This window comes from Hemicordylus capensis, chromosome 5 (genome assembly GCF_027244095.1).
Source record: "Hemicordylus capensis ecotype Gifberg chromosome 5, rHemCap1.1.pri, whole genome shotgun sequence".
In the NCBI taxonomy this organism is placed as follows: domain Eukaryota; kingdom Metazoa; phylum Chordata; class Lepidosauria; order Squamata; family Cordylidae; genus Hemicordylus; species Hemicordylus capensis.
The window spans coordinates 168,678,061-168,703,114 of record NC_069661.1 but is presented as its reverse complement, the minus strand read 5'-3'; the positions used below and the strand labels follow the sequence as shown (position 1 = coordinate 168,703,114).

General features: G+C 45.8%; 1 protein-coding gene across 4 annotated transcripts in view; it reads right to left on the bottom strand.

Moving 5' to 3' along the window:
• The window catches only part of TSPAN12 (tetraspanin 12), a 94,531-nt gene that overhangs the window by 37,125 nt on the left and 32,352 nt on the right, over positions 1–25,054 (bottom strand). For all 4 annotated transcript variants that reach the window (XM_053258028.1, XM_053258025.1, XM_053258026.1 and 1 more), the window contains exons 3-4: positions 20,473–20,555; positions 19,662–19,797 (exon numbers count right to left, since the gene is read on the bottom strand). In XM_053258028.1, the coding sequence (XP_053114003.1) occupies positions 19,662–19,797; positions 20,473–20,555 (219 nt within the window). The remainder of the gene's footprint in view (positions 1–19,661; positions 19,798–20,472; positions 20,556–25,054) is intronic.

Below are 25,054 nucleotides of genomic sequence, written 5' to 3'. Positions count from 1 at the left end.
ATAGAGAGGCTCCTGAAAATGCTTCTGAAATATAACTCTCAGGACTGCATATGACACCAACAGCACAAGCAGGAGCTTTCTTCTCCCAAGCCTCAACCAAGAAGTCAGGGAAGGGCTTGGAAGGAGAAAGGAGAGAATAAAAGGTCAAAACCCTTCAATGGGAGTTGCTGGGAAGAGAAGAGACCAGAGCCAGTCTTACAACAAAGCAATAGGCAGTTGCAGCTTCAGTTGCAAAGAGGATGTCCTTTGATTGCTTTCTGCCTCTATCTCTGTGTGTCGTCATAAAAATGAGCAACAGAGGACTATCATTTTGACTTTTTGCATCATTTGTAAGCATGTCTTTGGGTATGTACCAGAAGAAGCTGGTCTCAAAGGGTACTCAGGAAGCACTGGGTTGTTCATCAAAAGAAAGGGGGAGGAGAGAATATTGCTGCACTTGTGACCTAATAATTAATGAAAATGGCAGCAAACAAAGGGCAGCTTCACGAGACACATGGCAAGTCCAGTAACAACTCCCAGCATGAGCTACAAGTTCCACTACCAGCACGGCATGAGAACCCACCAACACCCACTTTCCCAACCACATTTCCTGCTGCCACCCAACACCTGTGACCAAGATTTGTAGTTGGATGGCAGATGGCGGTGGGGAAGGAAGTGCAGCAAGACAGCCAGATATCCGTGGGTTGATACACCATGCCAGGACTGGAGCTTGCAGCGCTCACCAGGAACCAGCAATACCCTGCAACTGGACTTGCCGTGTGTAACATGAAGCCACTCCGAAGAAAATGTGTTTGCGTCAGTAGGCATGTGTTTCCTGATCTGAATTATCTCAAGGTGGTGGTTGTTTTTCATAACTGGACCTCTCGGCAGCTTTCGATACTATCGAGCATAGTATCCTTCTGGAGCGTCTTAGGGGGTTGGGAGTTGGAGGCACTGCTTTGCGGTGGTTTCACTCTTATCTCTCAGGCAGATTCCAGATGGTGTCTCTCGGGGACTGTTGTTCTTCAAAAACTGAACTTCAGTATGGTGTCCCTCAGGGCTCCATATTGTCTCCGATGTTGTTTAACATCTACATGAAACCGCTGGGAGAGATCATCAGGAGATTTGGTGCAGGGTGCTATCAGTATGCTGATAACACCCAAATCTATTTCTCCATGTCAGCATCATCGGGAGAGGGCATAACCTCCCTAAATGCCTGCCTGGAGTTGGTGATGGGCTGGATGAGGGATAACAAACTGAGACTGAATCTGGCTAAAACGGAGGTACTCATTGTGCGGGGTCGGAACTCGAGAGATGATTTTGATCTGCCTGTTCTAGATTGGGTCACACTTCCCCAGAAGGAACAGGTATGCAGTCTAGGGGTGCTTCTGGATCCGAGCCTCTCCCTGGTCTCCCAGGTTGAGGCGGTGGCCAGAAGTGCCTTCTATCAGCTTCGGCTGATACACCAGCTGCGTCCATTTCTTGAGGTGAACGACCTCAAAACAGTGGTTCATCTGCCGGTAGCCTCCAGACTGGATTACTGTAATGCGCTCCATGTGGGGCTGCCCTTGTACCGTAGTCCAGAAACTACAGTTGGTCCAGAAGGCAGCAGCCAGGCTGGTTTCTGGGGCATCTCAGAGAGACCATATAACTCCTGTATTGAAGGAGCTACACTGGCTGCCGATATGTTTCCGGGCAAAATATAAGCTGCTGGTTATAACCTATAAAGCCCTAAACAGTTTGGGCCCTGGGTATTTAAGAGAACGCCTTCTTCGTCATGAACCCCACTGCCCACTGAGATCATCAGGAGAGGTCCGTCTGCATTTGCCACTAGCTCGTCTGGTGGCCACTCAGGGACGGGCCTTCTCCGCTGCTGCCCCGAGGCTTTGGAATGCGATCCCTAGTGAAATAAGAGCCTCCCCATCTCTGACAGCTTTTAAAAAGTCTTTAAAAACACATCTCTTCACCCAGGCTTTTAATTAATGTTGTTTTAATGGTTTTAATGCTGTTTTAAAATATTATTTTAAAAAATTTAAATTGTTGTAATGTGTTGTTGTTTCCACCACCCCATTTTTGTCTTGATGAATGTTTTACTTTGTTTTTATTCTGTTGTAAACCGCCCAGAGACGTAAGTTTTGGGCGGTATAAAAATGTTTTGATGATGATGATGATGATGATAAAAATAACTGAAGATCCTTGCATTGCATTGGAAGCTGTTCCTATGAAATTTCAGAGGATGATTGGGGCAAACTACCTGCATTTCATTCAGGCACAGTAAATTCACTGTCCCCTTAAGCCTCCAGACTCCCCATCCCACTCTTCTTGTGAAGCAAGAAAAATGCCTCCTTCTAACCTGTGCTTTAAAGCACTGCCTGGGAAATGTAAAACAACAAACAAACAAAAATCCCATAAAAACCTTGTTGAATAAACCAGTTACATTACCAGCACCTGTATGGACCCAAATCTGTAGCTGAGGTTTGTCAGACAACACAGGATAGATGCTTTCGGAAGAAGAGGCCTCCACATCCACATGGCCCACAGAGTTAACCTTCAGAGCCTTCAGGCTGCAACCACTCCATGAGGCTGTTCTCACGAGCAACCAAGACCAGGTGAAGCTTGGGCTTGGCTGCCCATGGGGACTGCCAGGAGTCAAGGGGCTCCCAGTGGCGCCTCAGCAACAGATGTGGTTAAGAAGCCAGACAGTTAAATGGGGTTAAAGGAGCAAGGGCGCCCTTAACCTCATTTACTTGACCATGTGTCAGGGACAGCTGCTTTCAGCCAGTGCTGAAATACTGACGGGTGCCTGCCCATTTCGGGGGGGGATCCCAACAATGGACTGCACACTCACATGGTGCATTGTGGGATTTCCAGGGGCCAAGACAATGCGTCCCAACCCCCGCATCTCCGCACACTACCTGGGGCAGCTGTAGATTGTGTGATTTGTGCACCCAGCAACAACTCAAGGATTGTCTACAGGGAAGGTGAGCTTCTGCTGCCTTCCCTGACAACCGCCCTCAAGCCCTCTGAGAAAGGGCTTCATGAGAAAGGACTCCATATCTGCTTATGGTAGACATTCTACTCTGCAGGGTCAAATTCCATCCCAAGAAATCGTGTTGCTTTTTTGTTGGGCCACACAAATTGAAATGATGGAATCCATACAAAAATATAATTCATTACAGAAATTAATGACATGAAACACGGGTTCACACACAGGACATGTTTGTCAGCCATCCATCATCTGCTACCACTTTCTGAATCTTATCGGCTGCTATGACACAGTTATAACAGTACAACCAGATTTAGTCATAAGAGAACTTAATCATTTAAAAACTAAATTACGATACATTTTGGTTTGGCCTATGTAAATGCGAACAAGCCAATTTATAGATTCATTCTACCATGACTGCATTAAGCAAATGTTAAAATACAAATCTCCTGGCTGTTCAGTAAGGGTCTTCCTGTGGTTATCTGCCAAACAATATTTATTTTTCTGCCATTTTTCCCGATAAAGGCTATTAGTAAAGAGATTTGTGCTGTCAGGGCTGAGATAAATTTCTAACAGATTTTCTTTGTTATACAGATACAAATCCACTGGAAAAGCAATAATTCCAGGGTAGATGCTTCTGTAGGCTGTAACAAAAGCTATCCCCCCCCCACCCCCAAGTTCCACCAAAAAAACCTATGCAGTTGTATTTTTATCAAATAATGACAAATTTGTTTTTATTGGCTAACTGAAATTGTTTTTTAAAAATCATAATAGATAAGCCATTTGTGGAAATGACCATCTGGCCTATCCAAGACTTAACCTAAACCATATGGGAAGAGAATGTGACAATAAGAGCCTCTGAACCTGTGAAGAAGAGAGTTTGCACAGCAAATGTGCAAACACATATCCAAGCACATATGAAGTGTGCAAGTACATATGAAGCTGAAATGTGCAAGCACATATGAAGCTGCCTTATATTGAGTAACACCATTGGTCCATCCACTGTATACTCCGGATCTCTTGACAGTTAAGAAATAGCTATTCTGTTATCCACTTAATGTACTCTTGCTTAAGAACCCAAGTGCAATGCTACAGTGGTCCACCAGATATTGGCCAGTGGTCTACCTTCTGTATATTCCTGCAATCCATCACACTAGTTCTCAACCTACAGAGAGCTCATTAGAAAGAGGCAAGAAAGCAGAACTTTTAAAAAGGGTCCAAATCAGCTTTGGACCAAGAAAGAGAACTAAAGGCATATGTGAGCGGAGACTCAGTTGCCACTCAGCATTTTTTTAAACTAATAGTAGCCCTGCTCAAGCATTACATTGTATATACATACACGTGTCTGTACACATGTACATGCATTTTTCTGAATGACTATATTTATTTTATTTATCATAGTTTCATACCGCCTGATATGCACATCTCTAGGTGGTGTATAACAGGAACCTGACTACAGGGCCTCACAAACGCAGGGCAGGGACAGGAAGTCCTGTACAAGCATTAAACCTAATGTGTGAATGATCGTGAAGTGTCACTCACTGCTCGCCCATATGGACATAAGGAGATTATAGCACTGAAATTTATCTATGTGATCACCTTAGTAATCAAATCAAGGAATCTAATCATAAGCTCCATCTGGTTTCATGCTTATAATCTGTGGTCCCCTCTCAGAATGAATAGATGCCAGGTGTCAAGGCCCATTACTGACACTAGATACCCAGTGAGTCAAAAGTGATGTTAGGGAAGTAGTCTCCCTCTAGCCTTGGAAGAGCTCAGAATTTATCCAATTTCTTCCCTTCAAATCAGAGAAAAGTTTGATACTTTTTAAAGCAATTTCAAGACTCAGAAACTATGTTTCCAGAAGCTCCCAAAAACATCATCCCTGCCAACCCCCCCACCCCCATCCTTTACTTTCTTTTACCCCAGGATGAGCAGAGACAGGATTTATGCCTCTTAACTGTCTCTAAAATGAAAAAGATGTTGGAGAGGAAAAGACTTCAAGACCCATCAGCCATTGTGCCTTCCTTAACTTAATCCCTGCTGGAACTAAAGAATGTGCGGAGGACCTTCCTATCATATTTTTTACAGTACAGGGACCAGGAAGAGAAGATATATCAGTTCTTCTAATGCTTGCCTGAGAAAGTAAAGGATGGAAGGGGAAGGAGTTGTTTGAAGTGAGGGGTGGCAGGCGGGTAGAGGGTTGCAGACTATGAGGCTATTCCCATGATCAGCCGAAATCGGGCTAGGGGAGCCTCCCGATGGTTAACCCGCCTAATTACCTCTCCCCTTAAACCAAGTTTGCGGAGCGAGTGCTCCATAAGCCCGGTTTTTAAATCATGAGTAGCCATGCTGAGGCTCCGCACCATGGCTACTCACAAGTAGACCCCCAGAAGGGAGGCGAAAAGCCACCTCCCGGCTCTGGGGGTCTCTCCAGGGCATGCTGGAGCTTCTTGGGCCCATCGGCCCCTGCTCCCCGCAGCACCTGCTGGCTCCATTACGGAGCCAGCAGTCGTGTGGGCGGCCGGTTCGGCTGCCCAAAGCAGACTGTCTGCTCGTGTGTGGGGAGAGTGGGCTAAGCCCACTCTCCTCGTTCACCCTTAGAAAGCGGGTCTCACTGATCATGAGACCCGGCTCAAACTGTGGGACCAAGAAGGTGTCATGTCTCCTCTGAGGTGAGCCTCTCTCAGATCCCAGCATCATCAGACAAAAGGAATACCTTGAAGCTCTTCCCACGATCAAGTGGGAAGAGCTACCCTCTTTTGCAGGGAAGAAGCCGGAAAGCATTTACCTCTCCGCAGATGATCCTGCTTTGGGCTCTGGGCAGGCGGATCGCCCGCCCAGATGAGTGGCAGCTCTCCCACACCTCTCCCAGCAGCTCTGGGGGTCGGGAAAAGGTGAGCGCCGCCATGTGATGCCCCACCCCTGGAGCCCCAGTAATGTGCCAGGTGAGTATGCAGTGCATTTCTGGGATCGCCCTTCCTCTCCAAGTGTGCAAGCAGCCATGGAGGACACACAACCAGAAAAATGAGATTAACAGAGTGCTCACTCCGTTAACTTCATTCAAGAGGGTTGGCTAAACAGGCAGGCTTGCCACCATGGAGCCACTGGGTTCACCCTCAAGCCTGCTGGTTCTCATGAGCGAGCAAAACCAGACTGGGCTCCCATAGCCCCGCTTTGCTCACTCATGAGAATAGCCTCCTTGTTTGGTACTTGCAGTGGCCAGTACACCACCTCCCACTCACACAGCAAGTAGAGACCTTTGCAGTAATACAGGGACCTCTCGGATAATGCAAAGGTTTCTAGGGAATCCTGTCACTTTGAGTGAGCAGACCTTGTTGCTGAGGTTTCTTGACATCTTGCCACTTTGTGCAGGGTACCTACTGAGATCATTCGCACAATCAAAAACTGCATGCTACCTGGGTTTGGAAGCTGTGCGTGCTCCCAACTTTCAGTTGTGTGGAAGCAAGGTATAAGGAAAACCTGGGTAGCTTTTCCTTCTACCTTGCTTCCACACAATCACTTCTACCCAGGTTTTCCTCTTACTCTGCTTAGATAGCCGAAAATGGGAACACACACAGCTCCCAAACTCATAGTAAGACACAGTGAGGCTGTTCTCATGAGCAGCCAAGACTGGGCTAAGTCAGCGAATGCCGGATCCTGGTGGCGCCATGAAATGGTGGCACCTACAAAACGACCAATTAGCCCACGTGTGGTGTACTGTGGGATCTCTGCGGGCCAGGATCCATTATCCTGGCCTCCAGAGCTCAGGGTTGCCAGCCAGGAGTGGAGGGAGGCTGGCAGCAGCCTGTGTTGGGCCGCCACTCCAGCTCCCTGCCCTCCCATCTGACATCAGGAGCAGGGGGCCGGCTAGCCACACCACTGCGTCTGACATCAGGTAAGGGGGAATGGTCTCCCTCCCAAAAGGGGCTGTGCAGCCCCATTTGGAAGGGAGATCAGCCCACACTGTATTGTGCAGCACAAGTCGGAGCGACTCTCCTTGCCTTTAAAAGCAGGGAGAGTCACTCTGGCTGCGCTGCCAATGCAGCATGGGCTGGTTTTGGTCCCAAATGGAGCCATGGAGCCCCATTTGGGACTGAAATAACACACACACACACCGCGTGCCTGACATCAGATGCAGGGGGTGTCTGGGGCCTTGAGGCATGGCCCCTGGGTGTGGCAGCCCAGGTTCTTTGAACCCATTCGCCCAACGGTGGCTCTGCCCCAGGGCACACAGCTCTGCTCATCTGGGAGCATGGTTCATGTCCCCAACAGAAGAACTCGGCTGTCTAGAGGAAAGTTCAGTTAAAAACAGCCTTCCCCCCATACCCTCCCTGCCACTGTTGGCAATTGTGAGAATCACCCCAGTTTTTGATTTTTTAAATGACCACGAGTCTGAAGTCATGCTTTGCTCAGTGCTTACGCTTTCAACTTTGAAGATATATTGTGCCAAGGGAGATGCTCTTTCCACCTATGAGGACAGAGTCCCCCTTGATGCAGTGACATCACGGCTGGGATTCTAGCCCCCAAGTAGGGTTGACAGGGAGGATCTTTACCCTTCAAGTTGTAGAAGCTGGCTATTTCAGATCTTAGCAGTCAAGCAGCAAGCCTATGATGCCCTGGGGACAAGAAATACCTAGGCTTTTCAAGTACATGTTAATTATCTTATCTTATCTATTTATTACATCTGTACACCGCCCCAAACTTTCATCTCTGGGCGGTTAACAATAGTATAAAACAAGTTAAAATATATACAAAAACTTAAAACAATTTAACAATTTAAAAATCAACCACGAATTTTAAAGAACAGAAAAAGCTTGGGTGAAGAGGTGGGTGTTCAAATGCTTTCTGAAAATTGTCAGAGATGGGCAGGATCGTATCTCGGTAGGGAGCGCATTCCACAGTCTCAGGGCAGCAACCGAGAAAGCCTGTTTCCGTGTGGCTACCAGGCGAGCTGGCAGCAACTGGAGACTGACCTCTCCAGATGACCTCAGTGGGCAGTGGGGCTCATAATGAAAAAGATGTTCTCTTAGATACCCAGGGCCTAAGCCATTTAGGGCTTTATAAGTTATGACAAGCACTTTGTATTTTGCCCGGAAGCCTATTGGCAGCCAGTGTAACTCTATCAACAAAGGAGTGATGTGGTCTCTCCGAGATGACCCAGAGACCAACCTGGCCGCCGCCTTCTGTACCAACTGAAGCTTCCGGACTACGTACAAAGGCAGCCCAACATAGAGCACATTGCAGAAGTCAAGTCTGGAGGTTACCAACATATGTACCACTGTTCTGAGGTCGTTCATCTCAAGAAATGGACGCAGCTGGCGTATCAGCCGAAGCTGATAGAAAGCACCCCTGGCCACCGCCTCAACCTGAGAAACCAGGGAGAGGTGTGAATCCAGAAGTACTCCCAGACTGTGAACCTGTTCCTTTTGGGGAAGTGTGACCCCATCTAGAACAGGGAGATCAAAATCGTCTCTGGAGTTCTGACCCCGCACAATAAGTACCTCCGTCTTATCTGGATTCAGTTTCAGTTTATTCTCCTTCATCCAGGCCATTACTGCTTCCAGGCAAGCATTTAGGGAAGTTATGCCATCTCCTGAAGAAGTTGACATGGAGAAGGAGATTTGGGTGTCATCAGCATACTGATAACACCCAGCTCCAAATCCCCTGATGATCTCTCCCAGCGGTTTCATGTAGATGTTAAAGAGCATTGGAGAAAGTATGGAGCCTTGAGGGACACCATACTTAAGCTCAGATTTTAAAGAGCAACAGTCTCCAATCGACACCATCTGGAATCTGTCCGAGAGGTAGGAGCAGAACCACTGTAAAACAGTGCCTCCCACCCCCAACACCCTCAGACGTTCCAGAAGGATACTATGGTCGATAGTATCGAAAGCCACCGAGAGATATAAAAGGACCAACAGAGTCACACTTCCTCTGTCAATTCCCAATTGGAGATCATCCATCAGGCCGACCACGGCAGTCTCCACCCCATAGCCCACCCGAAAATCAGTTTGAAATGGGTCTAGATAATCAGTTTCCTCCAAGACCGCCTGGAGCTGAGAGGCCACCACCTTCTCAATGACCTTGCCCAGCCATGGGAGGTTGGAAACAGGCCTATAGTTGCTCAACTCTGAGGGATCTAATGCAGGCTTCTTAAGAAGAGGGCTAATAATTGCCTCCTTAAGACTAGGAGGCATCCTGACCTCCCTCAGAGAAGCATTTATGATTTCTACCAGGCCTCCTACAACAGCCTCCCTGCTAGATAGAACAAGCCATGTTGGACAAGGGTCAAGAGAACAAGTGGTAGGCCTCACTGCTCCGAGCAGTTTGTCCACGTCCTCAGGAGTCACAAACTGAAACTGATCCAGTCGAACCACATAAGAGGAGTTGTCGGAAACCTCCAATTCAGACATCAAATTAATTGTGGAGTCTCCGTCTAAGTCAGCCCGAATCCGAGAGATTTTATCTGCAGAAAACTCTTTAAACACATCACAGTGGGTAACTGATGGCTCCAAATTCTGATTCAAGGAAGGGGAGGGCACTTACTAGCCCCCTCACAACCCTGAACAACTCTGCTGGATGTGAACTCGCAGATGCAATACAGGCAGAAAAGAACTGCTTCTTTGCCGCACGTATTGCCTAAGCATAGATCTTTAAATGTGCTCTATGTTGTAATCTGTCGGATTTGAATCGAGTCTTTCTCCACTTGCGCTCCAGTCGCCTACCTTGCTGCTTCTGCCCCCGTAGATCTTCCGTATACCAAGGGGCCTGTTTTGAAGCGAGTCGGAGGGGACGCTTAGGAGCAATCATGTCTACTGCCCTGGTGAGCATGTTATTCCAGTTTTGCACCAGGGCATCAACAGGATCACCAGCAAAGCCAACATTAAATCCTTCCAAGGCTTCTTGGAATCCTATTGGATCCAATAACCTCTTGGGGCAGACCATTCTAATAGGCCCCTCGCCCCTGTAGAGATGGAAAGTGGTTGTAAGCCTAACCTTAACCAGATGGTGGTCCGTCCATGACAATGGGGAAATCACAGGAGTCCCCACCCACGGAACACCACCCTGATCAGAGTAAAAGACCAAATCAAGTGTGTGACCTACAATGTGTGTCGGTCCGGAGACCACTTGGGATAGGCCCATATTTGTCATGGCCACTATGAACTCCTGAGCTGCCCCAGACAAATTGGTCCCGAAGTGAACATTGAAGTTCCCCAGCACAAAAGTCTGGGAGACTCCAACACAAGTTCCGTGACCAAGTCCATGAGCTCAGTAAGGGATTCCATTGGGCAGCAGGGCGATCGGTACACCAACAGAAGTCCCAATCTATCCCTGGTCCCCAAACTTAGGTACACACATTCAATATGGTCAGATAACTCGACAGGGACCCTGGTAAGGGAGATGTTATCCTTATAGACCACAGCCACTCTACCTCCCTGCCCACGTCCCCTCACCTGCTCCTCTACAGAATACCCTGGAGGAAGAAGCTGGGACCAGACTGGGCCACCAGCCTCCCCCAAACAAGTCTCAGTGATACACACCAGGTCAGCCCCTTCATCCATAATCAAATCATGGATGACCTCGGGTTTATTTTGGACCGACCTGGCATTGCAGAGGAGCAAGGTAAGGCTATGTGGGTTGTTGGCAGTGCTCCCCGAGGTCATAGAGCTGGCAGGACAGCCAAAAGAGGATTCAGCTATTAAATTTCTGACTACCCTTCCCCAGGAACGGCCTGCTGACCTGCCAACGTTGCTTCTTCTATTCACCACCACCACCGGAATAGCTGCCCCACATTCAACCAAGGCGCCCCCTGTCTCCCCATCTCTAGATGAACCCCAGCACATAACTACTTTGACCCAATCTCACCAACGGTGAAGTGAGCAAGAATCTTCTCTAGCTGTTCAAGTTAGTATGTCAGCCCCAGCCCTCAGTCCCACCTCCGAAGGCCGCCTCCAAAGGACGGCCCCCTTTGGCGGCCAGCTTTGACGGCCGCCTGCAGGTGGCCTGTGCTAGTGGCTGTGCCTCTGGCTGCAGCCCACTCTAATAAAGGCCAAGCTCTCAGAAGCCCAATTGGTGTATCTCACACCTACACCAATTAGGCAGTTTGGCCAGGTGCAGAGTATATCTGAACACAATTAGAGTGATTTCAGCCCCTGATGATAGCAAACAGGCTATAGCAAGGAGGACAAGAGCAAAGAAAGAGCCTTGGCCAGACCCTTCCCCACCCAGAGGAGAGTGGAGCATAGAAGCCAGATAAGAACTCCTTACCCCCACAGCCGTCTTCCTTCCAGCCACCCTTCTCCTTTCATTTTTGCATTACTGCTGTCTTTATATAGTTGTTTTGAACAGCCAATAAGGATCTTGATGGGAGGGCAAGAATTACTCTAGGAATCTTACTCACCCAGGTCTGAAAGGAGTACCAATTCATAAAGTAGCTATACCACATACTTTCTTGCACAATTGAACATTAGGCACACAGCTGTATTGTCAGCTGAAGTTCAAGGCTCAGAGGTCTTTTACATGCCAAGAAAGATTGTGCAAAACTGTAAATTATATAAAGAAAAGCAGAAGATTTTCATATTCTACACAATGAAAGAAAAGACTGTTAAGAAAGAGTATAAAAGACTCTTAAGAGCCTTCCATGGTTCAATGAAAAGACCCTCAAGGCTGTAAAAACGGGAGACATTTCAAATGTGTCAGAAAATGCCGTAAAAATATCCTTCTCATTCATTTCTTGCTTTAAAATATATGACTGGTAAATGTTTTCTTATAGTTTTGCAGCTGCCTAATCAAAATACCAGATATTTAAGAACCACAGTCTCTACTCAGAACAGAATAAATGGTGTAAACTAGATTATTCTGCAGTGAGTCAATTTTAAGAGGTGATCCCTGCCCAAATTCTCATTGACTTAAATTGGAGTTTTAACAATTGCTTGAAGCATGCAGGACTGAACTCTAGTGAAACTGATAGTATATTTTATCCTTTGCTTCTTAAATTGTTTCTTACTGAATTACTAACCCTGCAATTCTATTCTATTAGCTACAACATTGGAAAGCCTAGTTAAGAGGAAATAGGCAATACAAAAGAAAGCTGTATTGTACCTGTAAAAGGAGAATGGCCAGTATTACCTAGCTGGTACTATTGGCTTTTATTTTTAGAGCTGCTCTTTGGAAAACCAATCCTCAAATGGTTGTTTATTGTGCTAGCTCTATTTCCACAGCAGCAGCGGTGTTAATTCACATCTGTTCAGGAAGCTTAGCATTATGGAAACAAAGGAGTTCATTTTATCATGTGGCTAGCAATTTAAACTTCACACCAGCATTCCGGGATGGCACACTCTGTCAGTGAAATGAACAAGGCTCATGCTAGCAGAATCATCTGACAGACACAGCATTCATGGTTCAGTCTGAGAGCATGTTGCAAAATCATCTAGACAGTTCCTTGAAAGAGACCATCTTTTACTAAAGGAAGTTTCTTAGGAGTGTTCCAAAAAGCTTCCTCACTGGAAGTTTTAAACCCAACATAGACCAAATCACATTAGAGCGATTTGAATATAGATTGCATGGCTTCCTTCTTAGAGGTAACTTCAACTGCTTATCCATATAGTTGCACAAAGCTAAATGCCAGGGATATGCCTGCTATCTCAATAACCACTCAAGGCAGGCTTGCAATTAGCCATTGACCTGTTGTGGCAAATCTGAATTGCTTCAGAGCTAAAGAGAAAAATAGGAGTCTGCCTGGATGCCTTAATGAGCTTCTTGCTTGGAAATATACTGAGCCTATTTCCACGATCACTGGAAAGTGGGCTAAGGGAGCCTAGCCTGCCTTCCAGTGATTGTTGGAAACACTGGGCTCACGGGTGATCCCAAAAGTTCCAAGGTGGCTAGCCCGCCTAAATCCCCCTCCCTTTAAGTGAGCACTCCGTTAACCTTGGTTTTTTGCTTGTGTGCCACCGCGGCACATGGCAACACACAAGTAGACCCCCGACTGGGAGGCTACAAGTAGAATGGGTCCCACCAGAATGCCCTGCACCCTCGTGCAGGGCATCCTGGGACTTCCGGGGGCCACACAGCCCCCAGTCCCCACAGCCCCCACCGGCTCAGTGACTACAGCTCCGGTAGTCATGTGGGTGGCCGATCCGGCCACCTAGGGCTGCAGGCCTGATCATCTGTGGGGAGAGCGGGCTAAGCCCACTCTCCCCACAGAACCCGGTAAGGCGCTTCACACTAATTGTGTGAAGTGCCTCGCTGGCTCTTTAAGGGAGATGAGACAAACAGCCAGGTATGTGGTCTCAAAAAGGTACTTTTCTTTTAAACAGGGCCACATTCTGGAGACTGTGACAGGCTTCTTTCCCTCTTCTTCCTGGAAAAAAGGAAGAAACCAGCCTGCACATGGACATCAAAACCCAGCCCTGCTTTTTAAAGGACTGTGTTTTGGAGGCTGTACATGCAGACGTCTTTTTTCTTATGCAGTGCACTACTGTCAGAAAATGCAACTCTGACACTAAGCGGAATTGTATCCAGGCTGTCAGCAGGAGCAAAAGACTATACGTGCACACACACAACAGCAAAATTCATTGGTGGCCTCAAAAACATTGGTACTGAGGCTCTACACACAATCAAAGTGTAGAGCCTCAAGGGGTCTGGCGGGGAGAGTGGGCTTAGCCCACTCTCTCCGCACACAAGCAGTTGCTTGTTGCTGGGCGGCCAAATCGGCTGCCCAGACGAGCAGTGGTTTTGGTTAGGCACTCCCATGCCCAGCCGCAGCTCACGGGGGAGCTCATGGGGTTGGGCCAAGGGGAGCGCCGCCATGTGGCCCCCGGCCCCCAGAGCTCCAGGAAGGCACTGCACAAGTGTGTGGTGCCTTCCTGGGGTCCCCCCCTCCTCCCCACCCCGAATGTGTCAGTTGTCACACACAATCAAAATAATGAGGTTAATGGAGCGCTCACTCCTTTAACCTCATTTAGCGGGTTACTTAGGTGGGCAAGCCACCATGGAACTACTGGGCTCACCCGCAAACCCAGTGGTTCCAACGATCACCAGAAACCGGGTTGGGCTCCCTTAGCCCGGTTTCTAGTGACTGTGGGAATAGCTTTTGAGTACCAAGTTCTAAGCCCTTGGTCTGAGCAGTGGCTACTGGGATGGGCAGCCAAAGAAGTGACGGTTATGACATGGCCCTGCTATGATCAGGTAGTGCCACAGAACTCAGCCCATTGATCTGCATCAGCTACAAACGAAAAAAACATGGAAGGTGACAGTAAATTGAAAGCATACTGAACGATCAGTATGCCTAGGTCCCATACCAGGGATGGTTTGAGGACACATTAGGGATCCACCTTACTGAAGCTAACTAGGTACATGTCTGGTCAGTGCCTGGATGGGTGGCTGCCTGAGAACCTGTAGTACACTTCCTTGCATTCCATGAAGGAAGGAAGGTGGGATGTAAATACTAATGATTATTATGACCATCACAAACCACAGGATACTGGGCTAGGAACATGAACAGGATCAGTCCACTGCAGGGAATCCATTGGAATGGGTTGTTAATGTTTCCACAGATCCGCAATAGGCCACTCAACAAAAAATAGATGTTATATGATCTGCACCCATAACGCTTAGAATCCAAATCATATCTAAGTGTCAGTTCGCAAGATTCCTCAGAGGTTTTTAAGCTTCCAAGGGTATTGTTGCACGGCTAGAATCCAGAGCAGGTAGATAATGATAATCATTCTCACTTCAAAGGCATACTATGGCTTTCTTTTGTATTGCCTGTTTCTCCTTAACTAGACTCACCAATGTTTTAGCTGACAGAACTGCAGTCAGCGTAGCCAATCTATACAGATGCACCCAACCTTAGTTTTAACTAAAGGGAAGCTTTCACATTTTAAATCCTTCCGTTTAGATTGCTGTCAAGTGACCAGTAAGCAGAAGCAGATGATAAACAATGATCTTCTTGTATCTGAGTTCCAAAGTTGTTCAAGAGGCTAAACCTGTCAGTTCAGTTTAAGCCAAAAAGCTTCTATTTGGCTTAGGTTTTACTAGAAGGTAGCATTTTGTTAAAAAAAAGGCAAGTACTGATGGTCTAAGAAAGCTCACAGCAATCCAGCTTTCACAATGATCATTGACTCCATTTGAGTTAAATCTTAAAAACAAACAAAAATGGGTTTTTAAATTTAAAATTGTTAATTTAATTTAATTTAATTTAAATTGTTTTATGTTTTAACTAGGGATGTGCATGAATTGATTTTTTTCAATTCGATTTGTACCTGAATCAAATCAGCCTTGATTTGTTTTGGGTCAGAATCTGGCCAGCTAGCACATGGGTGATTTGTTTGGTCCACAAATCTCCCGAAAGAGGTAGATTTGGGTACAAATCACTGGGTACAAATCAAATCACACAGACAGCAGGTTTGGGCAGTGATTCTCTCAGCAGCAGGAAGGGGGTGGGGAAAAATTCTCTTCTCTTTTCCCCAATCAGGAAAGCAGGAACAAAAAGCACAGAATCCACTCCAGGCAGCAGGCAGACAAGGCAAGGCAAAGCTCTGCTGGCGCTCGCTCTCTCTCTCCTCCCATGAGGCAGAAAGGCAGAATGGTTGCTGGCTGCCTCCTTAAGTACATTTGAAAATCCCTTCTTAGAACTCCCCCTACCCTTGTCCCTTCTTTGTGTTGGAGATGAACTTCCAGTGCATTGACCTTTTGTACCAACTGTCCTAATGACCACTAGGGGCATTGGGAGTAGAGACAGTGAGTCAGGGTCTCCCTATCTGTCCCTACTCTATGACCCCTGAACTGACTCTGCAGCACTTCCTGTGCTGAGTCACAATCCTTCCTTTCCTCCTAGAGAGCAGATGGAAACATCTCTCTCCTTACCTATCCACTATGTAGTCCTTTAGATTAGATATAGGTCTTTCCTATCTAAGTGTATTTAACCAATAAATGTTTAGTGTTTAGTCATACAAGGATCTCCATGTGTTTTCTCTAAATAGCTGCAATATCCAAACCATCCTCTGCTACCTACTCTGTAACTGGAGTGTGTGCTCTTTCCTTAGTGGTCTGCTGTTTTACCTACTGTGGGTAAAAATCAACAACCTCTAACACTTTGACCCTTCCCCTAGCCAATGTGGGGTCAGTCCCCCCTGGCAACACAAGATTTGAATGGAAATTAGCTAATCTGGAACTGGGGGGAATCACCAGCCAATCGTTGCATGCTGGAAGTCACCAATCTGAAGCTTGGGAGGGCATGATTTTCAAAACATTTCCAAAAGTTTTTGACACAAAATGGAGACAGCAAGAGAGTTCACCACAAAATGGAGGTCTGAATAAACAAACTTTTCAGGTCCAAATCTGGGCGATTTGTTTTGTACCCGAATCTGGCCAGCTAGCACAGGGGCAATTTGTTTTGTCCACAAATCACTCAAAACTGATAGATTTGGGTACAAATCGTTTTGTACCCGAATCGATTTGCACATCCCTAGTTTTAACTCTTTTGTTTTATGTTTCTATTGTTTTATTGTTTGTAACCCTTTCCGGGCTAATGGGGGGGGGCGCGGTATAGAAATGTAATAATAAAAATAATGATTTTGCACTGCTCTTGCTGTGTTGTTGTTTTTTTAAAAAAAATACTGATTCTAAAACTTGGATTCCACAGGTTAGGTTAATACCAGGCAATCACAGTGGCCAGCATAAATACTGCTAGTGATAGGCTCAAACCATTTCAGAATGGGAGGTAAAGCTGTGGCACATCAAGATATCCAGACCTCTGCTCTATACTTTCCAAACATTTCTCCCTATCTTACTTCAGTCCAGATCTCCTACCCATCCCACCCGGAAATACTACTAGCTCTCTGGCCTTTTTCTTTGCTTTCCGCTTTCATCTCCATCCTGGCTGTTTCTCTCCCCATCACACATACAATTTACCCCAACAACACTCCCTTCCCCCAAAGTGCAGCATTTAAATTTCCCTCCTCAGGAATGAATGTCAGTCATATAAACATAGGAAGCTGCCTTATACGTATTCAGATAACTGCTCCATCTAGCTCAGTATTATTTATACTGGCTGATATGTCCCGCAGCACAGTACAGGAAATTCAGTACTACCTGCACCACTGCAGCTGTCTAAAACAATGCTCTTGTGCTAATATGGAAAATTGTGCAATTGAGCTTCCACAATGCGATGGACATTAGAAATAATAGTTGTAGCATTGTTAAATATGCATCATTCACCCACACATTTTAAATTTCACTGGTAAACAATTGGGTGGGTCCTAAGACTTTACCAGACTAAAATTATGGACCATGATCAACAGCATCTCAGAATGATGTATCTTCACTGTGGGAGTAACCTCCCTTTCTTGAAATAATACTTTGGTGGCAGAGTTTTCCTTGCAACTTTTTGCCCAGTTAGAACTGAGGGCCAGGGTTTAGTGTCACTGGCAGAGCCAGTGGTAAAGTTAGGTAATGCTAATATGGAAAATATTAAAATTGTGCTTCCACAACACTCTGGGGCTATTCTGATGATCGGCAAAAATCGGGCTAGGAGAGCCTAGCCCGATTTTTGCCGATCGTAAGAATCACTGGGCTTGGCTACGAGCCCGGTGGTTCTCAAGTGGTTAACCCGCTCAAGTACCCCTCCCCTTAGCCCAGGTGTGCGGAGCGAGCACTCTGCAAACCCGGGCTATTTGATCGTGAGTAGCTGCGGCGCGGCTCTGTGGCTACTCACGAGGAGACCCCCGGAGGGGAGGCAAAAAGCTGCCTCCCGGCTCCGGTGGTCTCGCCAGCATGCCCTGTGCGCTCACGCAGGGCATGCTGGAGCTTGCGGGCCCCCGCCAGCTCCGTCACGCAGCCGGCAATCTGTGGGCAGCCGATCCGGCCGCCCAGGGCTCCCTCCCTGATCACTTGAAGAAACTGGGTCTCACCAATCGTGAGACCTAGCTCTCTGGCCATTGGAGATAATTACTGCAGCATTGTGGAAGCAATTTTCTGTCTTAGCGCAAGAGCGCTCTTGTGAAACATCTCTGGCATTGGTATAAATGACCTCAGTGGTGTGAGTGGTGCTGAACTGCTGCAGGACATGTCAGCCATTGACTGGTATGGTTTTTCAGGGTTTCAGATGGAGGCTCTTTTTTCAGTCATACCAGGAAACACCAGAGATTGAATCAGAGATCTTTTGCATGCAAAGCAGCTCAGTCCCATCCTGGACTCAGTTTCTTGATCACACTAGAATGTGATTGAATATTGATAGCTAGCTCTTATATAAGATGGTTATTATTTAAGTAGGACCATCACTGTGCAGGTGCTCTTCTGGGTTGAAGGTTTTAAAAGTGGCTTGATTTTTTTTTAATTTAATTTAATCCTTAGGATTGGAATTTAATCTTAAGGATTTGCTCAAATTCTTGTGTGTCTAATCCTGACACCTTTTGATAGTTCTCAGAATGAAAAATAAAAGGAGGGATTGGGGAGACTTAATATTTCACACCATGTTTCTTTATCTTTCAATTCATCAGGTTTTACAAAAGCTTGCTCTGTTGAGCTGTTGCTTTTTTCTGATTAGTGTGATGAATGAACTATTGACTAGCGTCTGCACATCTCTTCAATACAACAGTAAACTGCTTATTTAACAGTTAGTCAAGAAGTGTGGCATACTAAGGAAAAGATCATTTATTTTTTTGCTTATCAGTTGGGCCAGCAAGAGCTGGTTCACAGGCTCCCGAGAGTGAAATATTGTAGGTTAAGAGCTCCAGGAATGTCTAGGCTTGATTTAATGAAGTTTGATTGCTCTACACACAGAACATGTGTTTACATCCAGATTGTGTTAAAGAGCAGTAACTGATTCTTATGCTCCTCTGGCATTTCAAATAAACACAGGCAGAAAGGATTAAGCACCAGTTTAAAACCATTTTGTTATGTGAATATATTATTTTAAAAGGTATGGCATAATAATCATTTTTTAAAAAACAACAGTCCTAAATAGAACATTAGTCCAAGATTTTACAAAATGATAGAAAGGTTAAAATACTTAAGATGCACAAGTGATTTAAGAGCCAGAGAGAGAGCGTGTGCCTTTCCATTCCCAGGCATTTTTCTGTTATGGACAATTTACAGAAGAATTGAGTCTGGTACAGACAGTTATATTGAATAGAAGTAATCCAGAGAGCGGGGTCCACAAAGCCCTTAAACCACTGTGCATGTAATTAAGCTGGTTTAGTACATCTCATGCCTTTAAGATAACCAACTACACAGCTTTGCAAACTGGAGCCTAAATTCTTCCATTAAATCAAGCCTAGGACATTCCTGGAGCTCTTAATCTACATTCCACCAGGAACAGCCTCATTTGTTTCTGTGGGGCTGATCTCACACAAAACTCTTAACCAAAGTTCCATGCAGACTGAACATCTGGACAGAACCTAGGAATCAAAGCCAGAGCGCAAAATGATGTTCTCCCACCCTAGTACCCAGGGTTTTTTTTTGGTTTCAAGTGGTTGGAAAAGACTCACCTTATTAGCTTACAATGTTTACACACCATTAGGTAGGCAGGGGGGTGTGTGTCTGTGCCCATGTGACGAGTTTTTATTTCAGGCTAGGGCACTTATTTATTAACAGTGGCACTCGTACGACACAGAGAAACAGGGACAATAACAGATCTACCTGCACTTCTCTATGATCATATACTGACTCACAAATGAATAAAACTTACCCATACAAGCAGTAGGAGGTTTCTTTTCACTGTCCCACAATAACCCAGCATCCCAATAATGATAAGGAAGCAGCAAACTGCAATCATGACTGGATGGACAACTGGAAAATAAGTGGAAATAACAGCTTCCTCTACCCTGAAAACAAACATAACATAGGATCAGGCCAATATAATTCAGTCACGCTTCCCTCAAAAAGCATATAATTTTAGAACAGAGTGGTTTTTCTGATAAAGGAACACAGAAAACATTCTCCTATCAGGAGTGTTCTGTGATGAAGCAGCCATGTGCCCTTTGAATCCAGAGAGATAAACTGCTCCTCCAACAGAACATAAACCCTGTTCTCTTCATCAATATACATGTTGATTGAAGGTGGTGATGGGAGTGCATGCACTGGCCTAGCATGCACTAGCCCTGACCCCAGCCTCCACACGTTCAGTGGATGGTACGCAAGATACAGTACATGTGCACCTTCTGTTGAGTCAATGGAGGTCAGGGGTGGAAGCAATGGACATGATCCTACTACTTCCTCTACACATTCAGTGAAACAATGGATTGAAGGTGAGAACAGGGCTATTAACACCTTCATTCAACACTTTCTCAGTGAAGGTAACAACAGAGCTCTTATCTTCATCTAGGACTCACTGGCTAGCTGTGCATTCTGACAGTGCTCCCACCAGTCATTTCCCCCATATTTGTCCAACCCACCAGTCTGGTAATTCACCCATGAGGCTCCCACATTCCCCTGGTAAGTTCTGACACACCAACATGGCTTTAGCAAGCCTGGATATACCATTTCAGAATGTACCCTACCTTGTTTCCGCAGTTAAAGTGAGAACATTGTTCAAGTAGTCCCGCATCCAGGCAGAAACTCCTAACACAGTGATGGACATCAACTGAAATAAAACAGATTTTTCTTTAGCAAACACTATTTAGAGCAGACTTGATTATTAAGACTGCATTATAAGCAGTGCACTGTTGCACGGAGTAATTTTCCCCTACTCAATGCTGTGAGCAAATGCTAAACATGGCAATCTGCTCTTCTCCAATTTACGAATACCTGAGAAGACCAAATTTCTTAGTGAAGTGATTTCAGTATTGGCTGTTCTCCCCAAAACTGTGCCCCTCAGGGACAGTATAAGCCTTGAGGTTTTATTCTGCTTGTTGTAATATTAATAACTTCAGCAGAGTGAAACTGCTGAAATCCATGAAGTGCTGCCATAACTGAAACTGCTGCCATAACTAAAATCCATAAGGTACCAAGATACAAAGCCAGTAGCCGGCAAAGAAAAATGTGAGGCCACACGGTATGTCTAATTATTAGATAACTACTGAAAGCGTTATTCAGATTGGCATAGACAGATAGAGGGAACCACGTACATGGCTATAGTCAATGAAGTGAGTCTCACGATCAGTGAGACTCGTCTGAATGGGGTCTGCAGGGAGAGCAGGCTTAGCAGACGATCATTCTTGCAGACGATCATTCCTGCAGCCCTGGGTGGCCAGATTGGCCACCCACACAACTGCCAGCTCCGTCACGGAGCCAGTGGGGGCTGTGGGGATCAGGGGCTGAGCGGCCCCCGGAAGTTCCAGGATGCCCCGCAGAAGTACATGGGGCATCCTGGAGAGACCCCCAGGGCTGGGAGGCTTGTTTTAGCCTCCCGGCGGGGGTCTCCTAATGTGTTGCCATGCCACGGAGCTGCGCCGCAGCAATACACAATCAAATAGACGGGGTTAGTGGAGTGCTCGCTCTGCTAACCTCGTCTAAGGGGAGGGGGGATTAGGAGGGTTTGCTGCCAGGAGCCGAGCAGCTCCCATGATAGCACACGATCCTCCAAAAGCAGGCTAGGCACCCTTAGCCCGCTTTTGGTGGATCGTGAGAATCTCCTCAATGTTTAATAGTCAACTAACTAGAGACATGAACTAGGTTAAGATTTTAAAGCATATTTTGCAAACTTTTGAACTACTCATAGCTTTGACCTGAGTAATCTGAGGAAAAATGAAAATAAATAAATGACTACATTTTACATGTACATTCTAAGTAATAAGATACTCATCCTTGGTAACACATGATGCATAAATACAAACAAATGAAACATTAAGCAAGGCTACAACCCATAGAATCTTAAAAACTGGCAACAAGATGTCAGTCCACACAAAACAACTGTATACCATTTCTAGAAGCATATTAAGTTGGGTTTTCACAATCTCCATGAGAAAGGAGTTGTGGGGAAATGACTGCGAGGTGATTCACACGATTGCCCTGGGTGGGAAACCCGGCTGCTTTCACCTTACCTTCCCCCCCCCCCCCGATGACCAAGCAGATCTTCTTCAGTGTGTCTCCCGCATGTCCACATGGGCAGCCCTGCTCTGTGCAGCTCTGTGAAGCATGGAGAAGGGCAGGAGGATCCGGGGCTGGAACTTTTTGTTATGGCCTCCAGGCATCCCTCAATGCAACTGTGCAGCAGGTGCGTTGCATTAGGGATCCCCCCCCCGAACGGGTGCTCCCATTTCTGGTGCCCTATGCACCCATCTCTGCAGGTAGCCCAAGGAATCACATGATATCCAGTAGCCAGGTTAAGGGTGCGAGAACACCCTTAACTTCAGCTAACAGCCGGGTTGATTAAGGGGGTTATGCGGGTGGGGAGCAGAGGGGTCCGTGAGGATCCTGTCGCTTCTCATGACCAGCCTAACCCTGCCTGGGGCAGCCGAGCCTGGTCGTGAGAACAGCTTCTCTGTGTCCTCATCATTCAGGCTTGACACATGGATAACATCATCAAAAGGGTTTCTGACTTGATGTTAAAAACCGAATGGAGGACAGAGCCAGAGTGCAAGCACAACTGAGGCTTGCTATTCATTCATTCTTTCATTCATTCATTCCATAATTTACATTTTAACTACTTATTAAGAATGTTTACGAGTTCAGAAGTGAGCTTTGGAACAGCATATTCCCCCCACTTGCCTTAACTATGGTTAACTGTTATACTAGCAATGACCGTAAATATGGTTAATTCTAACCAGGTTTTGCTCTTAACTAGGGTTCAAATTCTGATTAATAGTGAAAGCAAACACCCATGCTCCAATTATGCAGAAAAAGCTAGGGATGGCCTTAATGAAATCCACAAGCCCCACCTGATTCCCCCTAATTGTAGCCAATATTATGCCCCACTCCCCCAGGCCTCTAAAACAGTAGCGATTTGGGGAGGAGAGCCTCCTGCCGCCGCCACCACACACACCCCCCCCCAACTGAAGCACTGGGGAAGACAGATCTGGTTAGAGGGGCCTAGAGGCCTGATATTATCTGTGAGCCACCTTCTGAAAAGAAGGAATTTGCACTGACAGTTTATTTAACCTCTGTATACAACAGAAATAACGTCCTTATCTGCCTATTTATTTTTAAAAATAATCTTTTTTTTAACCCCATATAGTCTCCCAGCTATGCCTTAAGTGAAAGATAAACACAGACATAGAGGTTTATTTTTCCTCTCTCACGGAACCGTTAACTGCATCATACTCTGTGGCACAAGAGGTTTCAGCTGATGCTTCTAATCACTTTGACAATACAATCAGTTAACACCCCTCAGCTATTTCAAGCAGTATTTCTTTATTTTACTCTCTGTTCCTACTAAACCAAGAAAACTAAGCCAAGGAAACTAAACTACTGCTGAATGTAAAGGTGTTCCATAAGCAAAGATTACTGGCTGATATTCTAATGCTACATGCATACTTCAAAGTACAGTGTGCAACTGTACCATGTTAGTCATCACACTTCTGAAGCACAGGCACTCTTGCGCAAGAGCTCTTCCCCACACTTCAGAAGCACTCTCCTACAGTGGGAACACATCCCTGAACCTCACATGCAATGTTCACTCAAAAATAAATTCCACTCTTTTCAATTAGACTCTCAAGTAAGAGCCAGTGTGGTGCAGTGGTTAGAGTGTTGGACTAGGACCAGAGAGACCCGAGTTAAAATCCCCATTCAGCCATGAAACTCATTGGGTGACTCTGGGCCAGTCACTTATCGCTCAGTCTAACCAACTTCACAGGGTTGTTGTGAGGATAAACATAACCATGTACATTGCTCTGGGCTCCTTGGAGGAAGAGTGGAATAAAAATGTAAAATAAAAAGATTAAAAAAGTACTTGCACACAGGATTGTGCTTGGGGTTTATTGAACAACAACTACTACTACAACAACAACTACAAATATTGAAGAACACTGAACATGATAAGATGTATTACTGTTAATATTTATTGAAGTGTTCATATGCTATTGGAGAGGAGCCCTCTTCTGCCTAGGAGGGGAGAAGCAGGGAGGAAGTCCCATGAGCTGCACCGGGTTGAGTGTGGAGGGGACTTCCTGCCTGCTTTCCCTTGCATGAGCAGCGCTTACGCTTACGATTTATAATGTCTGAAGCTATAGTAAGACTTACTTCCAGGCAAACAAGCATAGGTCTGAGCTAGAAGAGTCAAGCCACACATGATGTGAGAGATTCAAGATTGGACCTCTCAACCTGTTTTGTCTTGGCTTTCCTTTGAAAAGGAAAAAGGCACTCCAAATGTTGACCAGAGCAGTGGCACTGGAAGAGGAGGGGTTTAACTGTTCACCTAAGCTTTGATCAGCCTCGCCCACCAAGGGGCATACAAGTACTGAGATTAACATGTGGGGCTAGCAGGCATGTTTAGGGCCACCTGCAAGTTGATGAAGGTTTTTTAATCCTTATATCTTAATTGCCAGACCAATGTCCATATTATGTGTAAAAATTCAGCCTAAGCGATGCGCTTTATAGATAACCATTCATGTATAAATCATGTTGTTTACTAAATTACTTAAGAATAACTAATTCATTCATTCAAAAACTACAGAAGATCTCCTCAGGGTTCTCAATTCCTTGGAAGCCAGTTTATGTGACATAGGAACCATTTTTGGACACATTTTGGATATTCCAACTACTTATAAACTAAAGCTGGCCCCAAGATTGTCAGGAAGTCGTGCTGGATAAGTCAAATTCCAAGAAACCTTAGATATGCTCTAGGGAGCTGTCTGACATTGTATCTTCAAGCTCCATATGCTTCCTACCTACTTGCTAACCACGTGCAGTGTCCACCTAAATAGATATCACTAAAGACCAAACAAAAATGAAATACATCACTGGCCCTGATTTCCGTTAACGTTCCTTAGTCAATGGATGAGGATCACTGCAGGTGGGTAGCGTTAAAGCCCCCCACTGTGGTCCTGATTTGTATGTGTGGGGTGGTAAGTCAGCTCTTTATCGACAAAATTTAAAACATGTCAAGGTAAATGAGGTATTTAATGTCATATATAGTTCGGCTCTAAGAAACATCTCTGATCTGATTAGCATTTATCCCTTTCCTCCTGTTCCGTACGTCCACCC